This window comes from Ipomoea nil, unplaced genomic scaffold (assembly GCF_001879475.1).
Source record: "Ipomoea nil cultivar Tokyo-kokei standard unplaced genomic scaffold, Asagao_1.1 scaffold2845, whole genome shotgun sequence".
NCBI lineage: Eukaryota > Viridiplantae > Streptophyta > Magnoliopsida > Solanales > Convolvulaceae > Ipomoea > Ipomoea nil.
Window position 1 is genome coordinate 3,428,713 of NW_017619273.1, and position 14,089 is coordinate 3,442,801.

Consider the following 14,089-nt stretch of genomic DNA (forward strand, 5'->3'; position numbering starts at 1 on the left):
AGGCAGTTTTACTCTTCTTTGCAACTTCTCTGCTGGTTCCTCTACTTTTTATATGCTTTATAGCTTCTATGTTTTAGAATTATTAGTTTTTTTTTTTTTTTTCTGAAAGCAGAATTATTAGTTTTAATCTCTAATTAATTAATAATTGCACCCGTTTAATAAAAAGAATAATTGTTGGGAGAAGAAAACAATAATTGTTCAAACATCATAGACTCCATGTTTAAACTCATGATCTCCGACACAGTTGAGCATAGGCTCCATAAATTTCTCACATCAATTATACTAAATTTGAATCTCAATCCAATCAATACAAGAGTAATGTTAGATAGCGCTTTTATTTTCCTCTAATTCATCTCTCATGATGATGTAACATTATTTAATTGGTAACATTTTTTTTTTAAAATGAGCGGTGGAGTTTGTCAATTAATGGACAACCAAGGAAAAAAAGTCACATCAGGAGAGAAAGACAAAAAATTGTGTGAGACTATCTCACGTATTCTTGTTCGCGAGACAGGTAAGGTCAAAACGAAAATGTAATACTAATTAATCAGGAATTAAGTGTTTGTTACTTATAAGCGAAAAGATAATACTTTTTCATTTTGATTTTAAAAGTATTACATTTTTTCTCAAAAGCATTTACAATTACCTTTATAAGTAACAAACACTTTATTCCTAATTAGTATTATGTTTTTCGTATAAGTATTACATTTCTATGATGATCTAACCTGTTTTACAGTCTACCGATAAGGATCCGTGAGATGATTCCACAAGAGAGTCACTCCGAGAGAAAATATTCTAGGGGAATAAATGATTTTCCAAAATACAAAAGGGGATCAGAATTATCTGTTAGTAAAAAAAAAATATTCCAACTGAACTGATCCTAGCATCTTTTTTTTTTTTTTTTTTTTTTTTAATTGTGGGATGCATGAAGGAATGCATTTAAAATTTAAATAGCATATTCATATGCTTCTTTGCTTTATGACAACTTGATAAAAGTTTTGTATTCCACTATATATGATTTCAAATATTTTAGCTCTGTGCTTAGATATTTTGTAAATAACCATTCCACAATCTCAATTAGAATACCAAAAAAAAAAAAACAAAAAAACAAAAAAAAAAAAAAAAAAAACAAAAAACAAAAAAAAAAAACTCTGATCTCTATCAAAAACACATTGATGATGACAAAATAAGTCTTGTCTGATTATTGACCGAGAAAATTTTGAATTTTTATTTTTTTTCTTTCTTTTTGGATATACTAATTTTTAGATGAAAAAGAGCTATCTTAATTAGGGTATATAGTAACAACATGCACTAGTTTCAAAATACATTTAGTGGAGTATAATTAACTAGGTGGTCCAATGGCTAATTGGTAAAAATTGAGTGTCTTCTAGGTCCTTTATTGAGTATATTGAAATATTGGATGCATATAAAATAGTAATGAGATTTTAGTGGTCAAAAAAATTATATTTATGAAAGTGATGCATATCTTTTGAAAACAAATTGATTTGTCATCTCCTTCTTTAGCATATTAGCATATCGCTTTATTTCAATTGATTCAATCTTTTGTCGAAAGGTTTCATAAGCCTAACAATTCTAAACATGTCCCTTTCATTATCCTATCTCATAATAAAAGGGTTCATTAGTTTGACAATTCTAAATTTATCAATTTCATTGAGAGATAAAACCTATTGATGCAAACAGTAAAACAATAAGAAACCTTTGAATTGCTGCATTGATTCAGTGCTTATAATATCGAGTCTTATACATTATCTAGAGAATTGAGGGACAAAATCACTAATACAAACAGGGAGGTCAATTATATTAGGAGTTAAATTTTATTTATATTATATTGAGCCATTAGCCATATATGACTTTCTCGATCAACTCCCTGTCTGAGTTTAACAATCCTTGACAGGTAGAACAATGAAAAAGATGGATGATTCAAACTAAACTATGCGATCATCCACTACTTGTGCTAATTCTTCTTCATTTTCTTCAAGCTTGATGAATTTATACCATCTTGCACAAAGCACAAACAACACAAAATCCACGGCAGCCATTCCGGCGATGAGGAAGTAAAACCTGTCCATATGTCCGGCGTTCAAATTCTCCGGGATCCATCCCGGCATCTTTCCCCGCACCGTGATATCCATCACCACATTCACCAACATGCTGCTGAAGTAATTCCCGAGAGACATGGACGCCATGCAAAGCGAGCTCCCGAAGCTCTTGATCCCGTCGGGGGCTTGCCCGTTGAAAAACTCCAGCTGCCCGATGTACATGAACACCTCCGACGCCCCCACCAGCACGTACTGCGGCACCTGCCAGAAGATGCTGAGCCGGCTCGTTGATTCCCCGGGGGAAACTCGCCTCAGGCGCTGGATCTCCGTCACGCCGGCGGCCACCATGGCTAGCATTCCGATGATTAGCCCGACCCCCATGCGCTGGAGCTCCGTGATGCCCTTGGGGTTGTTGCTGACGGCGGAGGTGAAAGGGATGACGACGAAGCGGTAGAGGATGGTGCAGACGAGGACGCTGCAGATGTCGAAGGCGGACATGCTGGCCGCCGGGATGCGGAACCCGCGGCCGCCCAGGTGGGTGTCCATCACCTCGCCTTGCTCCACGAACAGGGATGACATTTGAGTGAAGATGACGGAGTACATTATGGTGCACATCCATATGGGAAGCAGTCTCAGTATGCATTTGGTTTCTTCCACTTGCGTCACCGTGCATAGCCTCCATGGATTTGGCGACCCAATTCTATCATTCTGTGTCACTATCGCCGCCTTGTCCAAACACCTGCCACACCCATCCCACCAATTTATTAGATGAAAACAAAATTTATTGACAAAATCGCTGGTCAGATAAGTAGCTGAACTTTATTCAGAAAATCAATTAGACACATAAATATGTTGTTTTAGAATATTAAAGCCCATAAACTAAGGTTTTGGTGATCAATTTCTGGGACAAGCTCATGTTTGTCGTCGGAAATTGGTTGGAGGATTGCCGGAACTTTAGTGACCTGCAATTACAGGTCACTAACTCGTTTCTAGGCTTCAATACTCCAATTTAGATGGTTTATCATTTCTAGGCTTCAATACTCAAATTTAGATGAAAACCAAATTTAATGACTCTGCAATATGTTGTTTTGGAGTATTGAAGTCCAAAAACGAGGATTCAGCCGGTGTTTGTCACCGGTAATTGGTTGGAAGAGGTGGAACTTTAGTGACCTGCAAATCTGCAATTACAGGTCACTAACCCGTTTTTAGGCTTCAATACTCCAATTTAGATGAAAACCAAAGTTAATGACCCTGCAATATGTTGTTTTGGAGTATTGAAGCCCAAAAACCAGGATTCCGATGACCAATTACAGGGGATCGTCGCCAGATTACATGTCACTAGTTTCTAGGCGTCTAAAATAACATATTGTTCAAGCCCTATTTGATTTTTTTTCCCAACATTACTCAAAGAATCAATTAGGGAACTTTTAAAATTTAAAATTAAACCTATAAATATGTTGTTTTTTGAGAAATGAAGCCCAAAAACTAGGATTTCTGTGACCAATTTATGGCGACCATTAGCCGGTGTTTGTCACCGGTAATTGGTTGGAAGAGATGGAGTTTTAGTGACTTACAATTACAGGTTACTAGTTTCTGCGTCATGTTATTCAAGGCTATTTTTTCCCCAAATTTAATTAAAATGAAATATAACAACAAAAAACAATGACTAACTTGAGGTTATCAGTGTGCAGGATCTTCCGACTTCCTCTAATGGAGGATTGAGAGCAGGGTGCAACCTCGTACAACTCCTGTCCTTCTGGGAGTTTAACGCCGAGTTTCCGGTAAGCAGCTACAAACACTTGAGAAATGCGGTTAAAAGGGTTACCAAATGGCTGAACATAAGTATAGCCGGGGGAGCCCAGAAAGAAGAGAAGCAACCCAGTAACTGCAGAGCCGGTAGAAGACCAAAACCCTATAGTCCAATTCCCAGAATCCTCGAAGTAAGCCAAGATGGTGTTGGAGAAGAGCGATCCAAGATTGAGTGCGAAGTAGAAGCAGCTGAAGAAAGCCGTTCTGGAAGCCTTTGCTATAGGGTCTGATTCGTCGAATTGGTCGGCCCCCAGCGTTGCAACCGTGGGCTGGTGGCCGCCGTAGCCAAGCGCCACCAGATAAATGGCGATGTAAAATACGACATTCCCGGCGGTGGTCGGCGGCGTGCATTTCTCTATGCCATCGCCGCACTTCACAGGCTTAACCAACAGATATGAAGACGCCAATGATAACATCAACAGCCCCTGCAGATTCACAAATTCATCAAAGCGTTCGTTAGTTTATACTATTACTAGAGGATATTTTCTTCTTGAATAATATAATATCCAGCAAAAGCTTAAATAAACCTCTAAATTTTACCTAAAAAGTTAATTAGACACTTAAATTTTTAAAAGTTACAATTAAACCCACAAAAAAAGTAATTTTGGAGCAAACCCAACCCAGTAACAAGTTGGTGATCTGTAATTACATCTCAACCTGTAATTCATCTCAATTAATATTCCAGCAAACTCCGACAAACATCCAGCAATCATCCAACTAAATTCCGGCAAGAAAAACGACAAATACCAGCGACCAACGACTGGCTGTGTTGCCAGAGAAGGCGGTCGCTGATATTTGTCTTTTTCTTACTGAAAGTTCATTAGATGGTGGTCGGAGGTTCGCCTGAGTTGACGTGAACCTGGAACCCGCAATTACAGGTCCTTAACAAGTTGGTAGGTTTCATTGCTAATAACTATTTGTGAGTTTAATTGCCCATTTTTAAAAATTTAAGAACATAATTAACTTTTTGAGATAAAATTTAGGAGTTTATTTGATTATTTTCTCTATAATATTCCATGATAAGAGATTGGTTGGATAGGGTGATTTACCACAATGAGAATCAACTGGAAGATGGCACAGGTTAAGTAGCGGCCCCAGTACGAGTCACTGAAGAAGGCACCCAATAGAGAGCACAAGTAAACCGTTCCGGTCCATTTGCTCACATTGTTAGCCGCAGTTGCATTTCCCTGACCCAACACTCTGGTCAAGAACAAAACCAGGTTCACGCCCACACCGAAGAACGCTAGCGTTGCAAGTCCTTGGTTTACTGTCCCATCAAAAAATTTTTACACAATTAATCAAACTTACACAGCTCCAAGAAATAGCACTAAAACTGCACCCAACTTGCACATGCATCAATTTACACATAACAAAATATTAAATTTAATATATTTCTCTAACCCATAACTTTATATAACAGGTAAGACTCGAGATAGTGTACCTAGCAAGAAACTTGCTGAACTCCAACCACCTGTCTTCTTTTTTCTGAATCGTTTCAGAAAACTCGAAATTCTTGTTTGTTGGTTGCCTCCATTAATGTTAACTTCATTGTTTGAAGAGTTGAGTTCTGCAACCTCTGCAACAACATGAGTTGAATCCATCGCGGCCATTTTAGGTATACTCTGCACAATTCAGAACCAGTTAAACATGATGATCAAAAAATAAACTATATATATATACACGAATGAAGAAAAAAACATGAAATGATCATCATAAACCAGATGGATCTGTTTTTCACACAGTTCTCCACACAAAACCCAGAGATTTAAACGTGAAACGAAGCAAAATCATGTCAGATTCAACAGAAAGTAACATGCATGCAAGAAAATTAACCTTTTGCGGAATCTGTTCAAGAAAGGGATGAAGGGTCCGGTAGCGGTGCCGGATTCCGGCGACGGCGAAGATCGCGTGTCGACAATAACGACTGGGCTCAATGGAAATCTACGATGAACACTGGTGAAACCTTTTGTCATTTATGGCGGAGGAAGAACAAAAAAAAAAAAAAAGGAAAAAGAAAACGAAAGCTACACGATTTCTTATTCACTAAATATAGATAGCACTATCGGAGAGAGCTAAAGAAAAACAAAGAACCATGCATATATGCAATTGCAAAAACAGTGATATAATGTAAATCAGGCCTCTCTATGTATGAATATGCATCTGTATCTACTGAATCTATATAGGTGTGTTAGTTTGCAGGTAAATAGAGTGCGTTAAAGTTTGCAGGCCGGTTTGAATGTGAGAGAAAACGTAACGGACATCCTAATAAAGCTTCAATTCATATAACAGATAGCCTAAAAGACAGCGAAAAAGTTTGCTCATTAGACACCTCACTCTATTGTTCCGGCTTTCCCACTGAACAGATAAGATCTTCTATCAGATCATACATTCATTGTTTTTAATTTATCAAATATTTCCATAATGAAATTTATTTATACGGTGATGATATATGTATGAGTTAGTTGGTCCGGGGACGGATATGCTGATTGCTGAATTCAGTGAATATAATTGTATTATTATTCTTCCAATATAGTTGTATTATTATTGGACATGTAATGCTAGCCATTTTTATGCAATTCGCGAAGGTTCAAGTCTAATATTACAATCATGAAAGAAAAAACTTACCCGCATGGCCAACTCAACTGGTCATAGAGGTGAAAGTTGGGAAGAATGACCAAGGATTGAGTCTCACCAGCCATAGTGTGGGAGCAATCAAAGTGAGGGGAGTTCCTTGTGCGCAGTGAGCAAAGGTCTAGCCTCTGTGGTTCATGTTCAGCCTTGGAAGAATGAAAGAAAAAACTTAAAAATATTTATCAATGAAAATCCATTTTAAAAATCTTGATTATTTTTTGTGTAAGGATGGCTTCTCCGGCTCCCTCGACGCAAAAATCATTTGAAGACAAGGATTTTCAAAAGTGCATGATACTGACCCTGTCATGGTTGATGTTATTCAGGAAAAGCCCTTAATGGATAACCGATTGATGATGATAACTAGATGATGGCGATCTTATCTTGGATGACGAGGAGATGAGGAAGTTGTGTGACGATGATGATTGCCCCACCATTGGCCTGTCAACAGAGGAGAAGGCTCACCTCCGGTGAACTTGGAGATAGTTTCTTATCGTTAAGGTTATGGGAAAAATTGTAGGTTACATATATCTTTTTCGACAAAAAGCCCCTGATGGATAACCTGTTGATGATGATAGCCCGATCTTATCTTGGATGACGAGGAAATGAGTAGGATGTGCGACGATGATGAATGCCCCACCATTGGCCTGTCAAAAGAGGAGAAGGCTCACCTCCGGTGAACTTAGAGAGAGTTTCTTATCGTTAAGGTTATGGGTAAAACGGTAGGTTACATATACATTCTTCGACAAAAAATTCATGATGGATAGCCTGTTAATGATGATGTCTGGATGATGATGATCTTGTCTTGGATGACGAGGCCGGAGATGAGGAGGATGTGTGACGATGATGATTGCCCAACCACTGGCCTGTCAAAAGAGGAGAAGGCTCACCTTCGGTGAACTTGGAGGTAGTTTTTTATCGTTAAGGTTATGGGTAAAACGGTAGGTTACATATACATTCTTCGACAAAAAATTCATGATGGATAGCCTGTTAATGATGATGTCTGGATGATGATGATCTTGTCTTGGATGACGAGGCCGGAGATGAGGAGGATGTGTGACGATGATGATTGCCCAACCACTGGCCTGTCAAAAGAGGAGAAGGCTCACCTTCGGTGAACTTGGAGGTAGTTTTTTATCGTTAAGGTTATGGGAAAAATGTTAGGTTACATATACATTATTCGACAAAAAGCCCATGATTGATAGCCTGTTGATGATGATGTCTGGATGATGACGATCTTGTCTTGGATGACGAGGAGATGAGGAGGATGTGTGACGATGATGATTGTCCAACCACTGGCCTGTCAGAAGAGGAGAAGGCTCACCTTCGGTGAACTTGGAGGTAGTTTTTTATTGTTAAGGTTATGGGAAAAATGGTAGGTTACATATACATTATTCGACAAAAATCCCATGATTGATAGCCTGTTGATGATGATATCCGGATGATGACGATCTTATCTTGGATGACGAGGAGATGATGAGGATGTCAAGATATGTGACGATGATGATTGCCCCACCATTGGCCTGTCAAAAGAGGAGAAGGCTCACCTCTGATGAACTTGGGGATAGATTTTTATCCTTAAGGCTATGGTCAGAATGGTAAGTTACATATACCTTTTTTGACAAATAAAAAATGTATGGCGCCCTAAGGGTAAGATTGAATTTGTAGTAATAGAGTATGGTTATTACAATTGTTTAAGTTTGAGCTTTCAGATGATTACAATTTTGCTAAGTTTGAAGTGTTATTGATGGTCCTTGATCATTACCTGTTCAGGTATGGTTTCTCAATTTGGATTTGGTTGTTGACAAAACAAAGTGTTTGCTGGATTGGCTTCACTTTCATTGTCTACCAATTGAGTACTTTGACGAAATGTTCTTTATAACGATAGGGGATAAAGACGGAGTACCCATTAAAGTTGATCAAGCAACTAGCTTGGTGTCTAGAAGAGAATTTGGAAAGTTTTGTATAGAAGTGGATATTACGAAACCTTTATTGTCCAAGTTCAAACTTCAGCAACGTATCCATAAAATTGAGTACGAAATTAAAGGAACCACCTTTTTTGTTTCAAGTGTAGAATCTATGGTCATCGATAGGACTAGTGTATTCAGATTTCAGAATGATGGTAATGACCAAATCGGTGATGGTCCAATAGGAAATAGTGATGGGGAGAATGGTGGCGACAAGAAAACTGGTGATTATCAACACATAGGAAAGGAAAATAGTCATTAATCCGAAGGTAGTTAACCTATTTGGCCCGTGGATGTTGGCATTGAGAAAGGAAATAAAGGGATCTAAAAGGCAAGAAATCGCATAAATCGTGCATGAGAAAAATAAGGAAGGACGGACTGGGGTGTATGTAGACAACAAACACATGTGGTTAGGTCGAAAGTTCAAGGCACTCGAAGATATTGAGGAAAACAACATTGGTCTTGATAATAATGTTGGTGATAATGAACCAAAAATCGATTTAATTTATATATACACACAAGAAAGTATATAAAATATTATTTGATATATATATCCGAAATATATATATATATATATATATATATATATATATATATATATATATATATATATATGTTGGAAAAATTAGCTTAAAATGGCATATTAAGTGGCTATTTTGTGGTACAATTATCAGTGGGGTCCACTTCCGATTTGGGTCGGGTCAAAGTGGATTCGGATTCTTCGTAGTAAGACGAAGAGATTGATATATTGTACGCTCAAAACGGATAATGGGTGAATGAGATATTGATTCTCAAAGTAGACCCATTTAAGTTGGGAAATGAAGGGAAAATGTAGGACTTTGTCCCACATTGGTTTGGAAACAAGATTTGCCCCCCTTATATACATGAGCTCTTTTCAAGCTTATAGAATTGTATAGCATAGAGGCTCTCTCGCGCGCGGGGGGGGGGGGGGGGGGGGGGTGTGCAAATCAAGCTCGTGTGCTCTCGTGTGAACCTGCACCCCAAAGTTCAGCCTGTTGTACAGATTAAACTCATCTGTTACGGAATTAATACTGTTTTAAATCTGAGTTTAATCCTACTTAGTGGGTGACCGTTACAGGTGTTATACAATTGGTTTAATACCAATTAAAGGCCATGTTGAATGCTATCCCTTCCAACATCCCTATATAAAGAGAGGTAGAGCAGTAGCATTTTACACACAGTGAGAAACAAAGGAATTCCAGTAGCTTTTCATCTCAAAACTCTGCTTCTACTCTCTTCTTTTAGCCAACCAGTGTTCTAAGCTTTGCTTTGTTTGCCGGGTTCCTTGTTTAGGTGCTTAAACAAGGAACCGTAGCACGTTTTATCCTGTGAAACCTAGGCTACAACGCTCCTAGCACTTGTGGGAGGTAGCAAATAAGGTTTTAAGGAAAAGAACTTTGTGTTCGAACTCGTGCTAATCCTTTACCCAAACACTCAACCTTTTCCTTCCCAATTCTTTCTGTTTCCCATATAATATTAATCTTTTCGTAGGATTATTATTTTTGGGAATTTTCAACCATATTACCCAACAATCTTAAAACCTTATATCCGTTTCCCGTTGGTTGTTTATCTCTAATTTCCTAGAAGAAATGGAGAATCCAGTTTTGCCAGCTCTCGGGGAGGAGAATGTTGTTGAGAACAACAGTGGTGGGAATGGCAATAATGTTGCTAATTCCCAAGCTACACCAGTGAACGTTGGTTCACAAGATGGTGGGAGCACCGAGGGATATATTCCCATGACTCGGGTACCTACGGTACCGAGTGGTTCGGCCGAAAGACCGGAGAAATTCACCGGTATTGGATCGAATTTCAAAAGGTGGCAACAAAAGATGTTGTTCTACCTAGCAACTCTCGGCTTGGCGAGATTTTTGACCGAGAAGGTTCCCGAACTAAGGGAACAGGATGCCCAATCCGTGATGGCAGTTGGCTATTGGAAGGATTCGGACTTCCTATGCCGAAACTACATCCTAAATGGATTGTGTGATGCGCTATACGATGTATATCGCAAGATTGGCACAGCGAAAGCGCTGTGGGAAGCTTTGGATCATAAATACCGAAGTGAGGATGCCGGCGCAAAGAAATTTGTGGTTGGCCGATTCCTTGACTTCAAAATGGTTGATTCCAAAACCGTGCTAAGTCAGGTTGAAGATTTACAACTAATCTTTGATGAAATCCGTGACGAAGGCATGACGTTGAGTGAAGCCTTCCTAGTGGGATCTGTTATCCACTTGCTGCCTCCAGGGTGGAAAGACTTCAAGAATTACCTTAAGCATAAGCGAAAGGAAATGAACCTGGAGGACCTGATCCAGCGACTCCGAATTGAGGAGGGGAACAGGACGAATGATGGAAGAAATTCTGTCACTATTGGTGCTAAAGCCAATGTTGTGGAGCATGCTAAAAACTCCAAGAAGAACAAGAAGGACAAGCAAAAGCTAGGTCCGAAAGGAGGCATTACCAAGAAGAAATTTCATGGAAAATGCTTCAATTGTGGCAAGACTGGCCACAAGTCCTCTGAGTGCAAAGTTCCAAAGAAGAAGAACAAGAGTTCTGAAGCCAACATGGTTGAGGAAAGCAATCAGAAGGAGGTCGACATTAGCCTTTCGGCTATGGTGACCGAGGTGAACCTCGTGGACTCTAACCCACGAGAGTGGTTCATCGGCACTGGTGCAACAAGGCATTTGTGTTGCAACCGAGAGATGTTCAATACCTTTGAGACCGTTGAGGGCGAGAAGGTTTGGATGGGAAACTCTGCTCAGTCTGCTGTGGAAGGCGTGGGCAAGGTGGTTCTGAAGATGACTTCCGGGAAGGAACTGACGTTGAACAACGTGCTGTATGTTCCAGAGCTGAGGAAGAATCTGGTGTCTGGCTCTCTGTTGAACAAGCATGGTTTTCGCATGGTGTTCGAGTCAGACAAGGTTGTTTTGTCTAAGTTAGGAATGTTTGTAGGCAAAGGTTATGTAACTGATGGGCTTTTTAAGCTCAATGTAATGCCTATTATCATGAATAAGAGCAAAGTTAATTCCGTTTACTTGCTTGAGTCTTCCAATTTGTGGCATGGTAGACTAGGTCACGTTAATTATAATTCTATACGTAGATTAATTAACATGGACCATATTCCTAATTTTCAAATTAACACAAATAACAAATGTGAAATTTGTGTTGAGGCAAAATTAACGAAAGTACCTTTCAAATCGGTTGAAAGGGAAACTGAACCACTAGAATTAATCCATAGTGATTTGTGCGATTTTAGATCGATACAAACGAGAGGTGGTAATAAATATTTTATCACGTTTATCGACGATAGCACACATTATTGCTATGTGTATTTGCTTAAAAGCAAAGACGAAGCCTTGGAAAAATTCATTCTTTATAAGAATGAAGTTGAAAACCAACTTAATCGTAAGATTAAGAAAGTTAAAAGCGATCGAGGTGGTGAGTACGAGAAGCACCTATTGGTGACTTCTGTGCGAGTGTAGGTATAATACACGAGCGTACTGCACCTTACTCACCTCAATCGAACGGTGTTGCCGAGCGAAAGAATCGTACATTGAAAGATATGATGAATGCGATGCTTATAAGTTCAGGCCTACCTCAAGACGCGTGGGGCGAGGCTATTTTGACAAGTAATTACCTTTTAAATAAGGTACCCCACAAGAAGCTTGATAAGACTCCTTATGAGTTGTGGAACGGTAGGAAACCTTCCTACCAGTACCTGAAAGTGTGGGGGTGTCTTGCCAAAGTTTTGGTGCCAACACCTAAGAAAGTAAAGATAGGTCCTAAGACGGTGGACTGTATCTTTATCGGCTATGCACATAATAGTAGTGCTTATCGGTTCTTGGTACACGAGTCCCATAATCCGAACGTACACGAGAACACGATAATAGAATCAAGGAATGCATCTTTCTTTGAAAATGTATTTCCTTGTAGGTCCAATGAGGGACCGAGTTCGTCAAAACGAACGTTTGACGAAGCTATGGATAATGATAGTGGGGAATCCGAGAGAGAACCCGAGCTCGAGCCAAGACGCAGTAAGCGGGCGAGAGTTGGAAAATCATTTGGTCCTGATTTTCTAACTTACTTGTTGGAGTATGATTCGAGTACTCTAACTTGTTTATTAGAAAATGAACCCGATTTTCTATCTTGTTTGATAGAAAACGAGCCTCGAACGTACGGAGAAGCCGTGACTTCTACAGAAGGACTAATGTGGAAAGAGGCTATTAAAAGTGAAGTGGATTCTATTTTACAGAATCACACTTGGGAACTTGTTGATCTTCCTCCGGGTAGTAAACCCTTAGGATCCAAGTGGGTCTTTAAAAGGAAGATGAAACCCGATGGTTCCATCGAGAAGTATAAGGCTAGGCTTGTAATCAAGGGTTACAGGCAACGCGAGGACCTTGATTACTTCGACACATATTCTCCCGTGACGAGAATAAACTCCATTAGAATGATACTTGCTATAGCCGCGCTGCGGAATTTGGAAGTTCATCAAATGGACGTTAAAACCTCTTTCCTAAATGGCGAACTAGATGAGGAAATCTATATGGAACAACCCGAAGGGTTCGTGGTTCCGGGCCAAGAAAGGAAAGTGTGTAAGTTGGTTAAATCGCTATATGGTTTAAAACAAGCGCCTAAGCAATGGCACGAGAAGTTTGACCATGCGATGTTAACTAATGGGTTTAAAATAAACGAAAGTGACAAATGTGTCTACGTTAAGGAAACGATAGACGGTTATGTCATTCTTTGTTTATACGTAGATGACATGCTCATCGTTGGTAGTAATGATCGAATGATCAAGTCTACCAAAAACATGTTAAATACGAGATTTGACATGAAGGATATGGGTTTGGCTGATTTAATCCTCGGGATTAGAATCATTAGAAGACCTGATGGTCTGGTGTTAAGCCAATCACATTATATTGATAAAATCTTTGAAAATTTTAACAAGGATAATCATCAAGGGACTAGGACGCCATTAGATCGAAGCGTTCATCTAACCAAGAACCACGGAGAGTGTATTTCTCAAGTAGAATATGCTCGGGTTATTGGTAGTTTGATGTATCTAATGAGCTGTACTAGGCCGGATATTGCCTTTGCGGTTAGTAAACTCAGTAGATATACGAGTAACCCTGGTGCCATGCACTGGACGGCAATAGTGAAGGTTCTGAGATACTTAAGGTATACTCGAGACCTTGGACTGCACTATGGGAGATATCCTGCTGTACTTGAAGGGTATAGCGACGCTAGCTGGGTATCCGATATTAAGGACTCCAAGTCCACAAGTGGCTACGTGTTTACACTAGCCGGTGCAGCCGTTGCATGGAAATCCTCTAAACAGACCGTGATAGCTAGATCCACGATGGAATCTGAGCTGATAGCCTTGGACAAATGTTGTGAAGAAGCTGAATGGCTACGCCATTTTTTAGAGGATATTCCTAATTGGGAAAAACCTGTACCTCCAATGTGTGTGCATTGCGATAGTCAAGCTGCAATTGGACGAGTACAGAATCATATGTATAATGGTAAGTCTAGACATGTGCGTCGTAGACATAATACCATTAGACAACTTCTCACAACTGGTGTTGTCTCGATTGACTACGTAAAGTC

The 14,089-nt window shown here is 39.4% G+C and overlaps 1 protein-coding gene across 1 annotated transcript; it reads right to left on the reverse strand.

Moving 5' to 3' along the window:
* Positions 1 to 1,795: 1,795 nt before the first annotated feature.
* Positions 1,796 to 6,500, reverse strand: LOC109159844 (protein NRT1/ PTR FAMILY 7.1). The gene is made up of 5 exons (XM_019307955.1): positions 6,495 to 6,500; positions 5,311 to 5,491; positions 4,919 to 5,136; positions 3,732 to 4,294; positions 1,796 to 2,799 (listed from the first exon to the last, which is right to left on the reverse strand). Exons 1-5 carry the CDS (start codon positions 6,498 to 6,500, stop codon positions 1,947 to 1,949), a joined length of 1,821 nt encoding a protein of 606 aa, XP_019163500.1. The 3' UTR covers positions 1,796 to 1,946.
* Between the last annotated feature and the right edge of the window lie 7,589 nt (positions 6,501 to 14,089).